This window comes from Maylandia zebra, linkage group LG5, assembly GCF_041146795.1.
Source record: "Maylandia zebra isolate NMK-2024a linkage group LG5, Mzebra_GT3a, whole genome shotgun sequence".
NCBI lineage: Eukaryota > Metazoa > Chordata > Actinopteri > Cichliformes > Cichlidae > Maylandia > Maylandia zebra.
Window position 1 is genome coordinate 31572642 of NC_135171.1, and position 14336 is coordinate 31586977.

Genomic DNA, 14336 nt, shown 5'->3' on the forward strand with positions numbered 1-14336 from the left:
AATAAACTTGCCTTGCCTTGCCTAGTAGTGTCTCATATTCTACACTAAACATAAAATAGTTTTTTAGAAAAGGTAAATATTGTCTAGCATTCTTGGATTTCTTGGAGTTTAATATAATTCACTGCATGTGTCATCTTTATCCAACTGTCTGGTGTTTAGACCTTAACTTAGTTTGTTCCAGTCAGTATGGAGCTCTTAAAGAGCGATCTGTGGTCACAAGACTTTTTTTATGACCCCTTTTTTTATTATTTTGAAATGTGTCACCGGAAACTCCGTGTTTTCTTCACGGTGTCTTGATGTTGGCCAATAACAAGTGCTGGAAACTGAGCAGCAGACTCCAAACTTCTCCGTCAGGACTGGAGAGAAGCTGAGCTGCATCACAAACAACTTTTTTTTTTTTATTTCAGGAGTGAAGTTTTTCTGCAGCACATGTCTGTGACACACACGGATAACACGGAGCAGTTGCATTTATTTAAAAAATGAGCTCGGTTTGGTGTGTTTTGCTCCTCTTTCTGCACTGCGCGGAGCTCCGGTACGCAGCTCCGCTGGAGGCGCAGCAGGCAGAGGATGCTGGCGCACTACCTGCGCGCAGCCAGGCGTCTCTCTCTCCGGAGAGGAGCTCTCTGAACGGGTTTCAAAGTTCAGGACTGCCCGGTGTAAAGCGAGTGGCCCGAGGAGCCAAAGATGGGGGCTTCAGGAAAAAAGAACCGGTTCCCGCCAACAGTTTAGGGCACCCGCGCCGGTACGACGACCCGAGCGCCTACTTCACCACACCGCGGACGTCCCGCTTCACCTCCGCCCCGGTGGGGAACCACTCGTCCGGCCGCGGTTCAGGGCTCCACAACCCGCTGTTCCCAGTTACCGACGGCTCCTACTGGGCGTACGCAGTCATGCTGCTCGCGCTCGTCCTGTTCGCCGCGGGCATCGTTGGCAACCTCGCGCTCATGTGCATCGTATGGCACAACTTCTACCTGAAGAGCGCGTGGAACAGCATCCTGGCGGGCCTGGCCTTCTGGGATTTCCTCGTGCTGTTCTTCTGCCTGCCTGTGGTCATCTTCCACGAGCTCACCTTGAAAAGGTTGCTAGGAGACCTGTCCTGCAGGCTCGTGCCCTACCTGGAGGTAAGGAGGAGGTGAAGGTGCGCGTGAAGGAAGTGTTTTAGTATTTAGCCTACAAGCAGCACCTTTTAGTGTCGTGTGAACACCTTGTAACTTTCACACACCCGAGTTTTACCATGTACCAACTTTTTCCTGTGTTTCCACAAATTCCCTTAATCAATGCCGAGATAAATTGTTTAATAAATACTTACATGTTTATTATAGATGCACTTAAAGTGTTGCCAGGTGAAGAATCTGCGTAATACTTTGTTCAGCTGTTTTACTGAAATGTTTAAATATATTGTCACTTAATTTGTCTTTAAGTCATTTCAGTTTTTTGATGCAATACATTTAAACACAATCGACCTCGATCAAAGTAATTAAGACATCAATAAACTGTGGTAATAAATTAAATAAAAGCTGAAGCATCAAAAAACAAGAAAAGCGATTATAAATTAAACACAACAATGAAAACTGCCTGAAGATACTAAACTATTCAACAATTAAATTCATGATTAAAGAGTGATCAATGATTAAAACTGAATGCGATGTTGACTTTTCTTTTTTTTAATCTAATGGATAGACTCTAATGTCATTATGATTAATCTTTGATTTTACTGAAATACATTTCTAAATTGTGTGAAATAAGTAAAAAATATCTATGATCTCCTGACTCAATTCTAAATACATTTATGAAACATCAAGTTCTAGGATAGTGATATAAAAAGTTCAGTGATATAAAAACACTTTTATACTCATTTAGTTGATTGGAGGTCATTTTCTGCAGGTAATCTTTCATTGGTTGTTTATTTTAGCATCATCCTCACTGCAGCCATTCAGAATTGAACATTTCTGCACAGATAGCGAGGCAGCGAGGCAAACTTTCACACAAGCATGGAAGTTTTTACAGCTCGTGTTTGACTGATTTTAAGTGATTTCCAGTTTAATAAAGAGACCTCCAGGTCTGATGAATGGCCCGTTTGTGTCTTTGTTCCTCCTCAGTTTCAGCAGCCTTTACTTTGAACAAACGTCCGTTATGGTCTGTTTGGCCTCTTCACCCGTCTGTTATGAACCATCAGGGGAGGCTAGTGTGGGGCCCCAGCATGAAGAGGCTCTTCTTCCTCAAGAACGAAACAGTAAAATACAGAGATGTAGTTTTCAAGAATGGTGGTGTTTATGTGCAGGTGCAGCTCCAAAACTAAGTCTCAGTAATGAAAGAGAAACTGTTGCTAATCCTGATGAATCAATGAATGAACAAAGAAAGAAAAGAAATAGAGATATCAGGCCGTCACTGAAAGAGAGCTCCATTTCTTTAAATGCAGAATACCAGCTCAGGATGGGCCAGCAGCAGCTCAGTTTGGAATTAAAAAAAGCTTTTGTACATGTTTTTAAATCTCTATTTTGAGGCCCAGTGTACACCTGAGTTTAACTGGCATACAGGGAAAAAAGGCTTCCGGCTTATATGGAGGATAAAAGTACAAATAAAGATATTGCTTTAAAAATGTAGTGATTAATCAGACGAAGCAAAAACAGATTAGACACTTGGGATATAAAATGGTATTTAAAGAATGCTCTTGAATATGTCCTCTTTTAGTGTTTAGCCTAAATACAATTTGAGATGCTGACATTTAACTCAGTGGATCTTCTCTGCATCACACAACAGTGATGTTACTTTGATTCGCTGCCTTGGACAACAGAAATTTAAAGAACGTATCATAGAAGACCACCGGGTTTTAAGGACCTACTGAAAAATAGTTTTCATGATTAAATAGTCTTGTCATTATGTAAAATATCAGAAATGAATGAAAAGCAAGACGGTTACAATTCCTTAAAGACCAAATGATTTAAAGGTATTGGAAGAGGCCTCATTTAGAGGTCAGTTAAAAGCTGAAGCAAGAGCTTAATTTAGATTTACTCTCACTGAGCGATGAATGCTTCAGCACAGAGATAAAGTCCTGCAGCCTGTGGAGTCTTTGTTTTTGGCTCTAAACCAGCTCTGTCCGCCTACACAGCTTCAGATCACTGAAGTGGAGTTTCACTAATTTGTAATAACAGCTTGTGTGAAGCAGTCTTTAACAAGGTCAGGCTGCCGGCCTCCTCTATTCTTTGCAGCTTTACCTATTTTTATGCTAATGAGTGAATTAATTTCTGGTTAATGAATTACTGTTGTTTTGTTTTTCTAAATGCTCTTTTACTGAACAGTACTGAAGCAGGTCAGGCTGCCAGCTGCCCTGTGCTCCGTTAGTTAAACTATTTTCATGCTAATTAAAGCTCTGTGCTAATTATCTTGAGTTGTGTCTTAACAGTCTGAGGTCGTTAAGCACTGACAGAGGGAGGACAAGTCTCTGTAATGATAGTAAGTGTTTCTGGCCAAAACCACCAACTTTAATGGGCACGAGGCACCAATTACTGTCCGCAGTACGAAGGCTAAGAGCTTTTACAACACAATGACCTTTTTCCCCCTCTGTGTGTCCTTTCATTTCTGTTTCTGTGTTCTGAATGTTAATGGAAAGTTGTCTTTGTAACTTTTTTCTTAATGCTTGTAAGATTTGTAATTTAGTCTGTAGCCGGCATAAAGAGCAGAGGAAATCCTCAAACATGCTTTCTTCAAAGCACTGGTTGAATTATATTAATTCTTATTAGCATCATCTTACTGTTTATGCCAGTTTGAAGTAAAATGGTTAAACAAAACAACCTTTAAAATCGTTAATAGTAACAATATTTTGTTAACTATTAATAAATTAGGTATTAATATTGTATTGAACATTTATTAAACATAAAAACAATATTTGGGTAACGTAATGGACCGTTCCATCAGGACAGATTTTTTTTCTCTCATTAACCGTGTGGTGACTGACTGGGACCTGTTCTGCAGCTTCAGAAGTTTGAGTCATGAGTGTAAAAGACCAAAACATAAATAACTAAAAATAATTAAGAAACATTTGTTCTGTCATGGCTCTGAGCGTAGACCCAAGATTTTGTATTTTTGGACTGAATCAGTTTGTTTTGGGGGTTTTGGAGCTAATATTTATTGTTTTGAAGGCGTCTTTAATCTTCGGTTATTTTTTACGTTATCTGGTCTCTGTTGGTGTTTAGTTCTGCTTATATTCAGATCTCTCAGTCTTTTTAAGTCTTCAATTCCATTTCTGAGTCCTTGTAATGTAGATAACCTTTCATGTGCTGTAACTTCTTTTGACCAACCACCTATCCCACATTGTGAGATGACCTTTTTTTTTTAACAGAGCTCAAATGTGTTTCATGTGGCTTACTCCTATATTTTAAGTTATGCAAGCTCAAATATTTCAATCCAGAGTATTTATAGTATGAATGTAAAAAAAATTTCATGACTTCATTAAAATATTGAAGCATTTGTAGAAAAATAATCATCAGATTCTGAAAGGGTCAGGTGGGAGGCAGTGATTGATTTTTCAAGTTGGGCCCAGTGGGGGAATCAGCTACCATGGCTCTTTTTGAGGATAAAAAATCACACCTGGAAACACGTCTACATTATATTTGCTTTTTTAAACCAAGATCCTCATGTTGATGTTGTGGTTTGAATTAGTATATGACTGCAATGCAACTGTGAATGAATGTCTGTCAGCAACTGCATTGATTCTTAGTGATGGCTTATTAATATTATTTTTTTCTGATCAATTTCCTCACTCTGTCAGGTGACCTCTTTGGGCGTGGCCACATTCAGCCTCTGTGCGCTCAGTATTGATCGTTTCCATGCAGCCACAGGCCCTGGGCCTCATCAGACTCCAAAGGTGGAGTCCTGCCAGTCCATCCTGTCCAAGCTGTCCGTCATCTGGGTGGGCTCCATGGTCTTAGCTGCCCCGGAGCTCCTGCTGTGGCAGCTCCTCCAGGAAACTGTCAGCCTGCCGACGCTTCCCAACGACCTACAGCAAAGCCAGCACGCAGGCTCACTGATGGCGGCCTTTAGAGGCCGGACTGAAAGGTTCAAGGTGGATATGTGTGTCCGTGAGCCATCTGTGGAGCTCCCAGAGAGCATCTACTCTCTGGTGCTGACCTATCACGAAGCTCGAATGTGGTGGTTCTTTGGGTGCTACCTTTGTTTGCCACTGCTCTTCACTCTGGCCTGCGATTTGGTGACAAAGCAGGTGTTAGCACAGCGACTACCACAGAAACCCAGCAGCGAAAAGGTGACTATCAGGTGCTCCTCCTCCTCTTCGTCTTCATCTTCGACAAAGAAAAAGCAGCATGTGAGGGAGCAGAGGCTACGCTCCACTGTGATGGCACTCACTGTCTTGTACATCACGTGCAACCTGCCAGAGAGTATTTGCAACATCACCCTGGCGTATATCTCTGTCCCAGTGACCGCTGCGCTTCCGGCTCTGGTTCTGCCAGCGTTGGGTCTGATTGGACAGTTCCTGCTGTTTGTGCGCTGCTCTGCGACGCCAGTGATGCTGCTGTGCCTGTGTCGCTCGCTGGGCCAGGCCTTCATGGACTGCTGCTGCTGCTGCTGTGAAGAGTGCCTCCCTGATGGCAACTCCTCTTCATCTTCCTCTGCCTCAACTGCTGCAACCTCCACCCTCTCCTCACCCACATCGCCTTCGCCAGTCTCCCTGTTTCCTTCCAGCAAAGAGGAGCCGATGAAGAGCCTGTTGCCGGCAGAACCAGCAGTCCATGAGAGAGTGAAAGACTCATCAGCAGCTATTGGGACACCCTGCTGAGGCTCAGAACATCACTTTAAAGGGTTATTTGGGGTTTAATACAACTTGGTTCTTAATTGGTAGTTTTGTCCAACATTTCAGTCGGGATAAGTATAGTCAAAAGAAGGATTTACACCTGCATTAATTTACACTCGGTGACCTCCATCAACAAAAACAGACATGACAGATATGATATGAAAACAGGAACCAGAATGTAGGTGGGTTGCAAAGCAGCTTGCACAGGGGTGCAGTACATCTGAAATTGCTAAGGCATAAATTAAATTGCATGCTTCACATGAGATAGTTGGACATGTAGAAGCATATTAGCTAATCATCAGCTGATGTAGGTTTATCACTATGATCAGCTGATCTGAATGGATCATTACCTGTGTGTAACAATGTTATGCTTGATTTTACTACGATTCAAAGATCTGGGAGCACAGTTACATCACTAAGGAAGGAAGAGTTATCAGTACGGAAGAGAGGACGAGAAAGTTTGAAAAGATATCGGTATCGGGAAAGCTGTGTTCCAGTCTGTTTTTGTGATTTTAACCTTCATCTCTTAGGTCTAACAAAGGCGCTGTAGTGATTTTCCAACTAGGAGGAATTATTTGCACCCAGGTGTATCATTTTACTTTATAAATGCTGCCATTCTTCTTTTTTCCTTCTGCACAACTGAGTCCCATGCAAACCTTTTTCTGCGCTGTTAAGATTTCGAAACAGTCACTAGAAAATCTTTTCAGGTAAACCTTTTTTTCTAATGTGGTTTCTTGTTTGACTGATGAAGAATCAGATCTAAGCAAAAGTAAGGCAATGTTATGAATAAAATCTCAGCTAAATTCTACATACCGAATCGGAGCAAGTGCCCAGGTGTCTAAATACTTTTGGCAATACAGTGCATCTAAAAACTAGGTACCAGTGGTACAACCACCAGTCAAAGTTGTAGCTTGAAGCGAATCTGTGAATTATAGTGTGTGCTGACAAATGTTTACTTTTTTCTATTCCAGATATGTTTGATTAACTTGGAGGTTTGTTCTCAACTTGTCTGATCACCTGAGCTTTTTGATGTGAATACAGGTTATATATAAACTGCCATTTCATCAGCGCTCAGCTTTTAGATTCGTGATTACACTGTTATTGCAGGTGGTTAAACTTAGGGACAAAAATACCAAAATAAAATCCAAGTCGTTGTAAATGGTTCTTTACGTTTAGTCTGTATAAACTTGGGTAGAGCCACTGTAGAGCAGAAGTTTGTCAGACTAGCGTTAGGTAATTATTCAGATTATGGAGCATGTTCTAGATGGATTTAATTGATATGCCAGTTATTAAATGATATGTCATTGTTTTATGGTACAATTTACATTTCATAGTTATTGATAATTGTCTAATTCCCATTCAGGATATTTGCATCACATTTTCTAAGTACTGTATCAAAAAGAAAGTCATTTGAGTTTTGGGGGATTTTTTTTTTTTTTTTGTAAGGCATTTAAACTGAATATGAAGAAATACAGCACCAGGACAACTACCAGCAGACTGATATTTTTCAACAGTTATTTGTTTTTTTTGTCTGTTCCTTTTTTAAAATATGTTATTTTACTGTTATTCCTCATACATAGCTGATCTGCACAGGAGACATCAAATATGTGGATACATAAAGTTCAGGTGGTACAGGTTCACAATGGGATCAATCAACATGCAGAAATGTGAAACAAAAGTTTGACTTTTTGTACTTGTTTTATTATTTTGATTGAATAAAATACATTTTGAAAAAAAATGTGTTCTTTGTTTCTTTAATATCTGGCATAAACAACAGCAGACAGTAGACAAAACTATCCATCAATGACTTCATTTATGAAGAGAAATTAGTTATTAAGATAAAATGGTTTTGATTTTATTTTTTTTTAATAAGCAAAAATAGCAATTTGAAAGCAAGACATTTATGAGGGTGTTTTATTTTTTTTTTTCTATTAATAAATATATTGAAGTTGTATCAGTTTGCTGTTTACATCCTTGTCATTTGTGTTTACAGTGTAGGTTTACTGCATTATATGAAGGCCTTGCATTAGAGTGTGTTGTAGCTTATACTCAGTAAGTACACACCTCCAGCTAAGTTAAAAAATAACAATACCAAAAAAATTAATTAATAAAAAATTTTCATCTCATACACTAAAAAAGAAGAAAAAGCCCAAAAATGTAACTTTTTGAATACATGATTTGAATACATGTAAATTATCCCTGCAATTTTGTTACACAAGTAAAATGTCAGGTTTAATGGAATCAACTGAAATTTACTTGACTGATATACATTTGGTTTATACCAAGCACATTTTCCTTAATGATTAATTATTTGAATTTACCTTTGATTTTATATATTTAATATGTATTTTACTCAAAATTTGTGTTTATTGAGGGTGAAGAATCTCTTTTCATTGTATATATTTTTTATATTCTGCATCAGTGAACTTCACTTCTGCCTAGAAACAATGAACACACAGTGGGTTACATTGCATCAGTTCACATGTACACACTACACTTTGAGCTAAAGAGCCTGCAGAACTAAAACCTTTAACATGTTTGCCACAAAAAAGTCAGAAAGAAGAAAAAGTTCTCTCGATACTTCCAGGAACATCAGATTTGTTTTATTTTTAGTTTATAGACAATTCTGAATGTGATTAATGTTAAACCTACATGTAGAGACAGAAAAAACAGGCTGGAGGACAGTGAGAGAAAACATTTCCTGAAAGGTGCATTACATGTAATGAACATCTGAACTCTGGGTGATTGTTGTCTGGATTCATTTTCTTTAGCTGCAGACGGCTCATGAACACTCTGATGTCTACTGGAAAGAATGCCTCTGCGCTGTGATTCCAACACCCACAGACTCAGAACGCTCTTCATGCCTGACTGTGACACTCCTTTTTGTCATTATTCAATTATTGAAGGTCACAGCTTCACAATAAGTGCTGGCCTTTGAGTTCGAGCAGCCATAATGAACACAGTCACTCTATGACCAGTTGCTTAGGAGAACAGACAGGAATTCCTTGCTTTCCCAATTTTTATCCACCCATGTATTTTAAAGAGGCCCAGCCTGTTTTCTCCTTTTTCATATACTGACGTGAAAAAGTTTGTCATGCTTCCTCCAAATGTCAGCATTGTGCATACAATGTAGAGCAGCCAGAAAATTTCTTCAGCACAGGTATGTAAACACACACAAAAAAAAAACATTAAAAATTTATAATTATAAGAAAAACTTTCATATTATGCAGAAGGTAGAAGCAGGCGTTCACAACACTGAATCTGATGCACGATTTTTATATTTCAGTCCATTATTTTTGAAATTGTTCATTTATATCGTGACATATAAGATCATATCTTGTATCCCTCTGCAGAAAACATAATATATGGATGACGATATCTTTGTGGCCTAATAAATTTAAATTATAGATTTTATTCAGCTTGACATTGGACAGAGTAGTCGATATTTTGCACCTCGTTTCCTTCGCTGAATTCACGTCGCTGCACTGATTCAATATTCTGGATCTCAGCAATTCTCAAGCTTTAAAATACTCTTACACAAAATAATGGAAAATAGTACTTCTTATTCAGTCTGTTTGAACATAAATCATAAATAATGCTTTTTCCACATATTACATGAATCAATATGGGCATCTTGTGTCCTTAACCTATACGCATCAGGAATTAATAGTAATGATTTTCTGTGCCTTTTCACTAATGTGCAAAGCCAGCAGTTTCCACATGCAGTACCGGCTTATTACATAAAAAACATTACATACTTTTAACAGCATGTTACAGACAATGAATTATACAGTACATGTTGAGCTTTTCAGTGATGATCTCTGGGTAAAAACTCCTTTTGAGGCAATTTTTCTTCACCTTGTTTGATATTAATCTTGGTTAATATTAATGTTATCTTAGGCACACACCTGTGGCTGTGAGTAAAGACGGTCCGCCCACCTGGTAAACTTTTTATTTGCAAGGCTCAGCCAATTAGGACAAAGCTGGCCTGCAGAGCTACGCCCCCGCCCCTCTATGTCCAATATAAGATATATAAGGATTCCATTAAATTGGAAATCATGCAAAACTCATCAAAAGTCCAAGAATAAAATTCAGGAGATGAGAGTATTAGGCTTTCTTTAACTGCTTGCAGATAACTCACACAACTTCTGTGTCAATTATACATTTCAGAAAAAAGGTTTGGAGTACTTTCCGTTAGGTTTCAGTAATACAAACGCTCCAGCAAATGGACAAAATTTCATTTGACACTTAATGAAGAGTAACAGAGCACCAGAGGTTGGGTTTGATTCAGGAAGGGTGTAAAATTCCATCAAATGAAACACACGGAGCTACCTGCTTATAGCAAAGGATCAGTTCAAAGTACCTTCATCTTCTGGATAAAAAAGCGGCCCCTGGATTTATCTGCTGTGCTAAAGCTCCCATCTCTTTAAATCCACCCTCTTTTTAATCCAGCTTTCTCCTGATTGGCTGCTCTTTGCAAACACACTGAACAAATCAGTCCAAATACCTAAAGTTGAGCCAGGTCTGTATTTGGGCTGAGGCTTGTGTATAGTTTGACCCAGAAAAGGTGATTGTCCGAGTGTCATGTGGCTCTACTTGGCTGGAAATCTGGGACAAAGAGGTTGGCTATATGTTTACGCGTAGAGTTACTTTCCTAATTTTTGGATTAGATAAAACTAAATGATAACTGCTTTCTGAACTTATTATTGGTCTTATTTTACCCAGTTTTTATCCGTTTTCCCTTCTGTGAAACCGATTAACACAAGTTAATGATTTCAAGCTGGCATATAATTTTGAGGTTGTTAATGTTCATTCTTGCAGGGAACAATCCCTGTGAAAGTTGTAAACAAAACAAAACAAAACCACAAGGAGGCACTTAAAAACCACAACAGACATGAAGCTGAATAAAAAAGTGGAGATCCAAATAAATCAGGTTTTTAATATCACAGAGTCCAAGTGTCTATTTAGTCCCAAATGGACACATTTAATCAGATGATGTACCAAGGAGTGAAAAAACGTTGCTGTTGACTTTAGAGGTGTGATTATTTGAAGTGAATTAGGAAGTGTGACGTACATATACAACTTCACTTTGAAGGTTTAAAGCTTTAATTTCACTGAGGACACCAGAGTCCCTTCACAGATGTTTTTACAGCCTTTGAGTTTCACTTTAAGAACCTCTGCTGTATGTTGAGTCTCGGTTCCTTTTAGCTGACATATTTGTCCTCCCACGTCGCCTTGCCTGGGCAAAAAGAAGGAGGAGGGGATGCTTCAATAAGGCCTGCTTTGTTCAGGCATCCCCCTCTCTGGCTCAGAGAGAGAGACACTTGAACAAAGCTGCATATCAATCGCCATCCGCTGAGGGAGTTGCTAAGCTACACGACACCCACCGCCTCCCACCAGCTGCCCCAGTCGCTGAGAAGAGAGAAGAAAGAGGGCTGAAATGCAGGGGAGGAAAACTGCTGTGGTCTGCTAAGATAAGCCAAAACTCCTCTCTTCTTGGTTGCCTTGGCAACCAGCTGAGACACAGCAGCATGGTGGCCTCAAGTTAGCAATATGGCCCAAAACCAACACTAAAGGCTCTTTCTAAACTCTGCATGGCCCTGCTGTGTTTACGTGGGCCCGAACGATGTTTACATTACTTGTGTCTAAAATGTTTTATTGCAAGCGAGTGAACGTAAAACAAATCGATAATTCATAATCCACTGATGGATAATATGTTAATGATGTTTGTAGCTTCTGGGTCTGAAAGGTAATGTCCATGCACAAGTATTCTTTCTAATGGACAGCAGGGGGGGACTTCTCTGGTTGCAGAAAGAAGTTCAGAAGACGTTTCTGTGAAAACTGCCTTTGACTGTCATGCTCAGGACTCAGTAAACATTGTCCTGATTATTTTATGGTCTCAAGTTCTAGTTTCAAGTCCAATCGTGTCTGTTGTGGTAGCCTAGATTAAGCATGAGTCGGAACGCCGTAAGAAAGCAGTTATCATTATTTTTCAATCAGAACTGTCCTTTCTGTTTGTTTTGAAAACACAGACATGGTGTTGCTGAAAGTCTTGCTTTGAAAGCTTTGAAGGTACACAACAGACTTAATAATGCCACAATGACTATGTCCATCCTTTATATACAGTCTATGATGCTAACCAGTTATATAACTGCACTGTAGTCTTATATCATACACACCTTTAAAAAGTCCCAAAACTTCATGCCGCACATGAATTTCAAGTGAGTTTTCACTTTAGAGTTTTAGAGTGGAATAGAAGTTATGAGCTAATTCTTCAGGTTGTCACAGATCCTTGCTGCTCAGAACTAAATAACAGACAACTGACTAATTCTAATTTCCCCTTGTGGGACTAATAAAGGTATCTCATCTATCTATCCCAAAATCACACACCAGGCCATATTTTAGTCAAATAGCCACTCAAATGTTCAAAATGTTCAAAAAGCACCCACACTGCAAATATGGTCTTACAAGTTCAATTAGGTGGCTTGAACTGATGAAGATCAGGAATAGCAGATAAACTATCAGGTAAAGCTGCATGTGTCAAGTCAGCACACCTATCAGTAAAATGTAAACCTGGGAAAACTTCAGAATGGTGTGTTACATTTTTATTTATCACGACTCAAGGTCCAACAGTAAACCACAGTTTTCATGATGGGGGAAATCATACAACAGGCTGTAAACAAATATTTTTATGCCTTTTTTGGGTCATTTTGGAAGTCTGTAGTCCAAACTCCAGTGGCCATTAGAGGAAGTGCAGTTTCAAGCTTCATTTTTCAGCCCCCGGGATTTCTGCTGGGGAGAGCGAATCTAAACTGTCTCATTTACATTAGCACAAAATTGGCCATTTTCTATATGAATGAATTAATATATTAAATGGATTAATAAGTAAAATAGATGAAAAAGATCAAAGAGATACGTTCACTGACTTTCCTCACAAATTGCACAGAATTCCAAAATAAAAGCACTCTGTTGCCTGTCTTTATCCCCATTATATTGATGTCCAGTCTTTCCTCTGTGTGCTCTGACAGTTGTGGTTTGACTCTGTCTTGTTCTGTCTCCAGCCACAGTGGGCTCAGGAAATATGCAGCACAGTATCTGTTAGCAGTGTCCATTTCCAGGACAACAGCTCACTGCTAATCAGCGATGCTATCAGAGGCCTGTCCACAAATGAAACCCTCTGTTGGCTAAATGCAAAGCCAGCACAACCCAGAGTTGTTGCTTAGGATCGCAAAGACACTATAAAGGCCTTTCATTCGTTTGCTAGTCATTGTTGAAGATATTACCAATAAAACAACATCATTTAATTATTTTTTTTTTTTAAAGTCTATCAATCTTTTTTTAAATATTTAATTTTTTCTGTGACATGTACACACAATCGCTGGAAATCCTCAGGGGTGATGGCATGTGTATTTTTAAACTTTTTCAGGCTAGTGATTTCTTCTTGTTTGCAGTCTTTGAGCTGATCATATCCAGACTTCCTTAAACACAAGACTGAGACTGATTTCAGTTATCTCAGGTGAAGTATTTTAATTCCCAGTTTCAGATGCTAAGAGGAAATTGTCCTATATGAGAAAGAGAAAGTGCTCTTGAGGCAGCAGGAGGGATGGTGGTGAATTCTAGTTTTTCTTGACTGTGTCTTGCACCAAAAAAAAGTTTTTCTCTGTCTCTGCTTGATGCTAGACTCCCACAGAGTCCTCTGAGCTGCAAAGTTCCCATCAGAACCAGAAGGTCCGAATGCTTTCTTGTCCTCGGTCACCAGTCCAGTTTGTTCTGTTCAGTGAGAGACGGCAGGCGGTGGAAGCTGACTGGAGGCCCACCAGCAGCCTGGGGGAGGACTGCCAGGGCCACTTCCTCGTTGATCCCTTTTAAATGACATGGGAAACATCAGTAAAGCTCACAAATAAACTCTGGGGGTCCCTTTGAGTCCTGAGTAAACAGAGCTTTCATTAATTTGGCAACACTAAGACAAAAAAAAAAAAGCCAAAATTCAAAGGCAGACTTCAGGAAAAAGTTCAAACACAAGATCTTGTGTTTGAACTTTTTCCAGAAGTCTGCCTTTGAATTTTGGCAATTCAAACTAATTCAATTCAAACCAATAAAGTCAAATTAATCTGACTTTATTGTTTATTTTCATGATGAGAAGGGCGATACCACAGATTGTGATTTGGAATAGATAAAACCTATACCAGGGCCACAATCAGCACTTTTCATATCAATAGTTTTTCATGAAAATGAATTTCTATTCAATTCAATTCAGTTTCGACCGTTTGGGCCGAGCGGAGGAAGACAGAATATTTCTGAAAAATGTTAAATTTTTTGATAGAAATCATTTTATAATTTTTTTTATGCCGGTTTAATTTGATTTAAAGCCTCAACCATGTGTTAGATCAATATACTGATACTGAAAAGTAGTTGTGTAGCTGGCAGAATAACAGCACATTCACACCCCAATCATCATGACGCTTGTTCTGTGACCTTGTTTTTATTATAATTTAACAGCCTAACATCATTTTCTGACTGACTCTGCCAA

At 39.1% G+C, this 14336-nt stretch overlaps 1 protein-coding gene across 1 annotated transcript; it reads left to right on the forward strand.

Annotated features, from left to right (window-relative positions):
* The first annotated feature begins 329 nt into the window (after positions 1 to 329).
* Positions 330 to 7474, forward strand: gpr37l1a (G protein-coupled receptor 37 like 1a). The gene is made up of 2 exons (XM_004547398.4): positions 330 to 1121; positions 4769 to 7474. Exons 1-2 carry the CDS (start codon positions 480 to 482, stop codon positions 5789 to 5791), a joined length of 1665 nt encoding a protein of 554 aa, XP_004547455.3. The 5' UTR covers positions 330 to 479; the 3' UTR covers positions 5792 to 7474.
* Positions 7475 to 14336: the final 6862 nt, after the last annotated feature.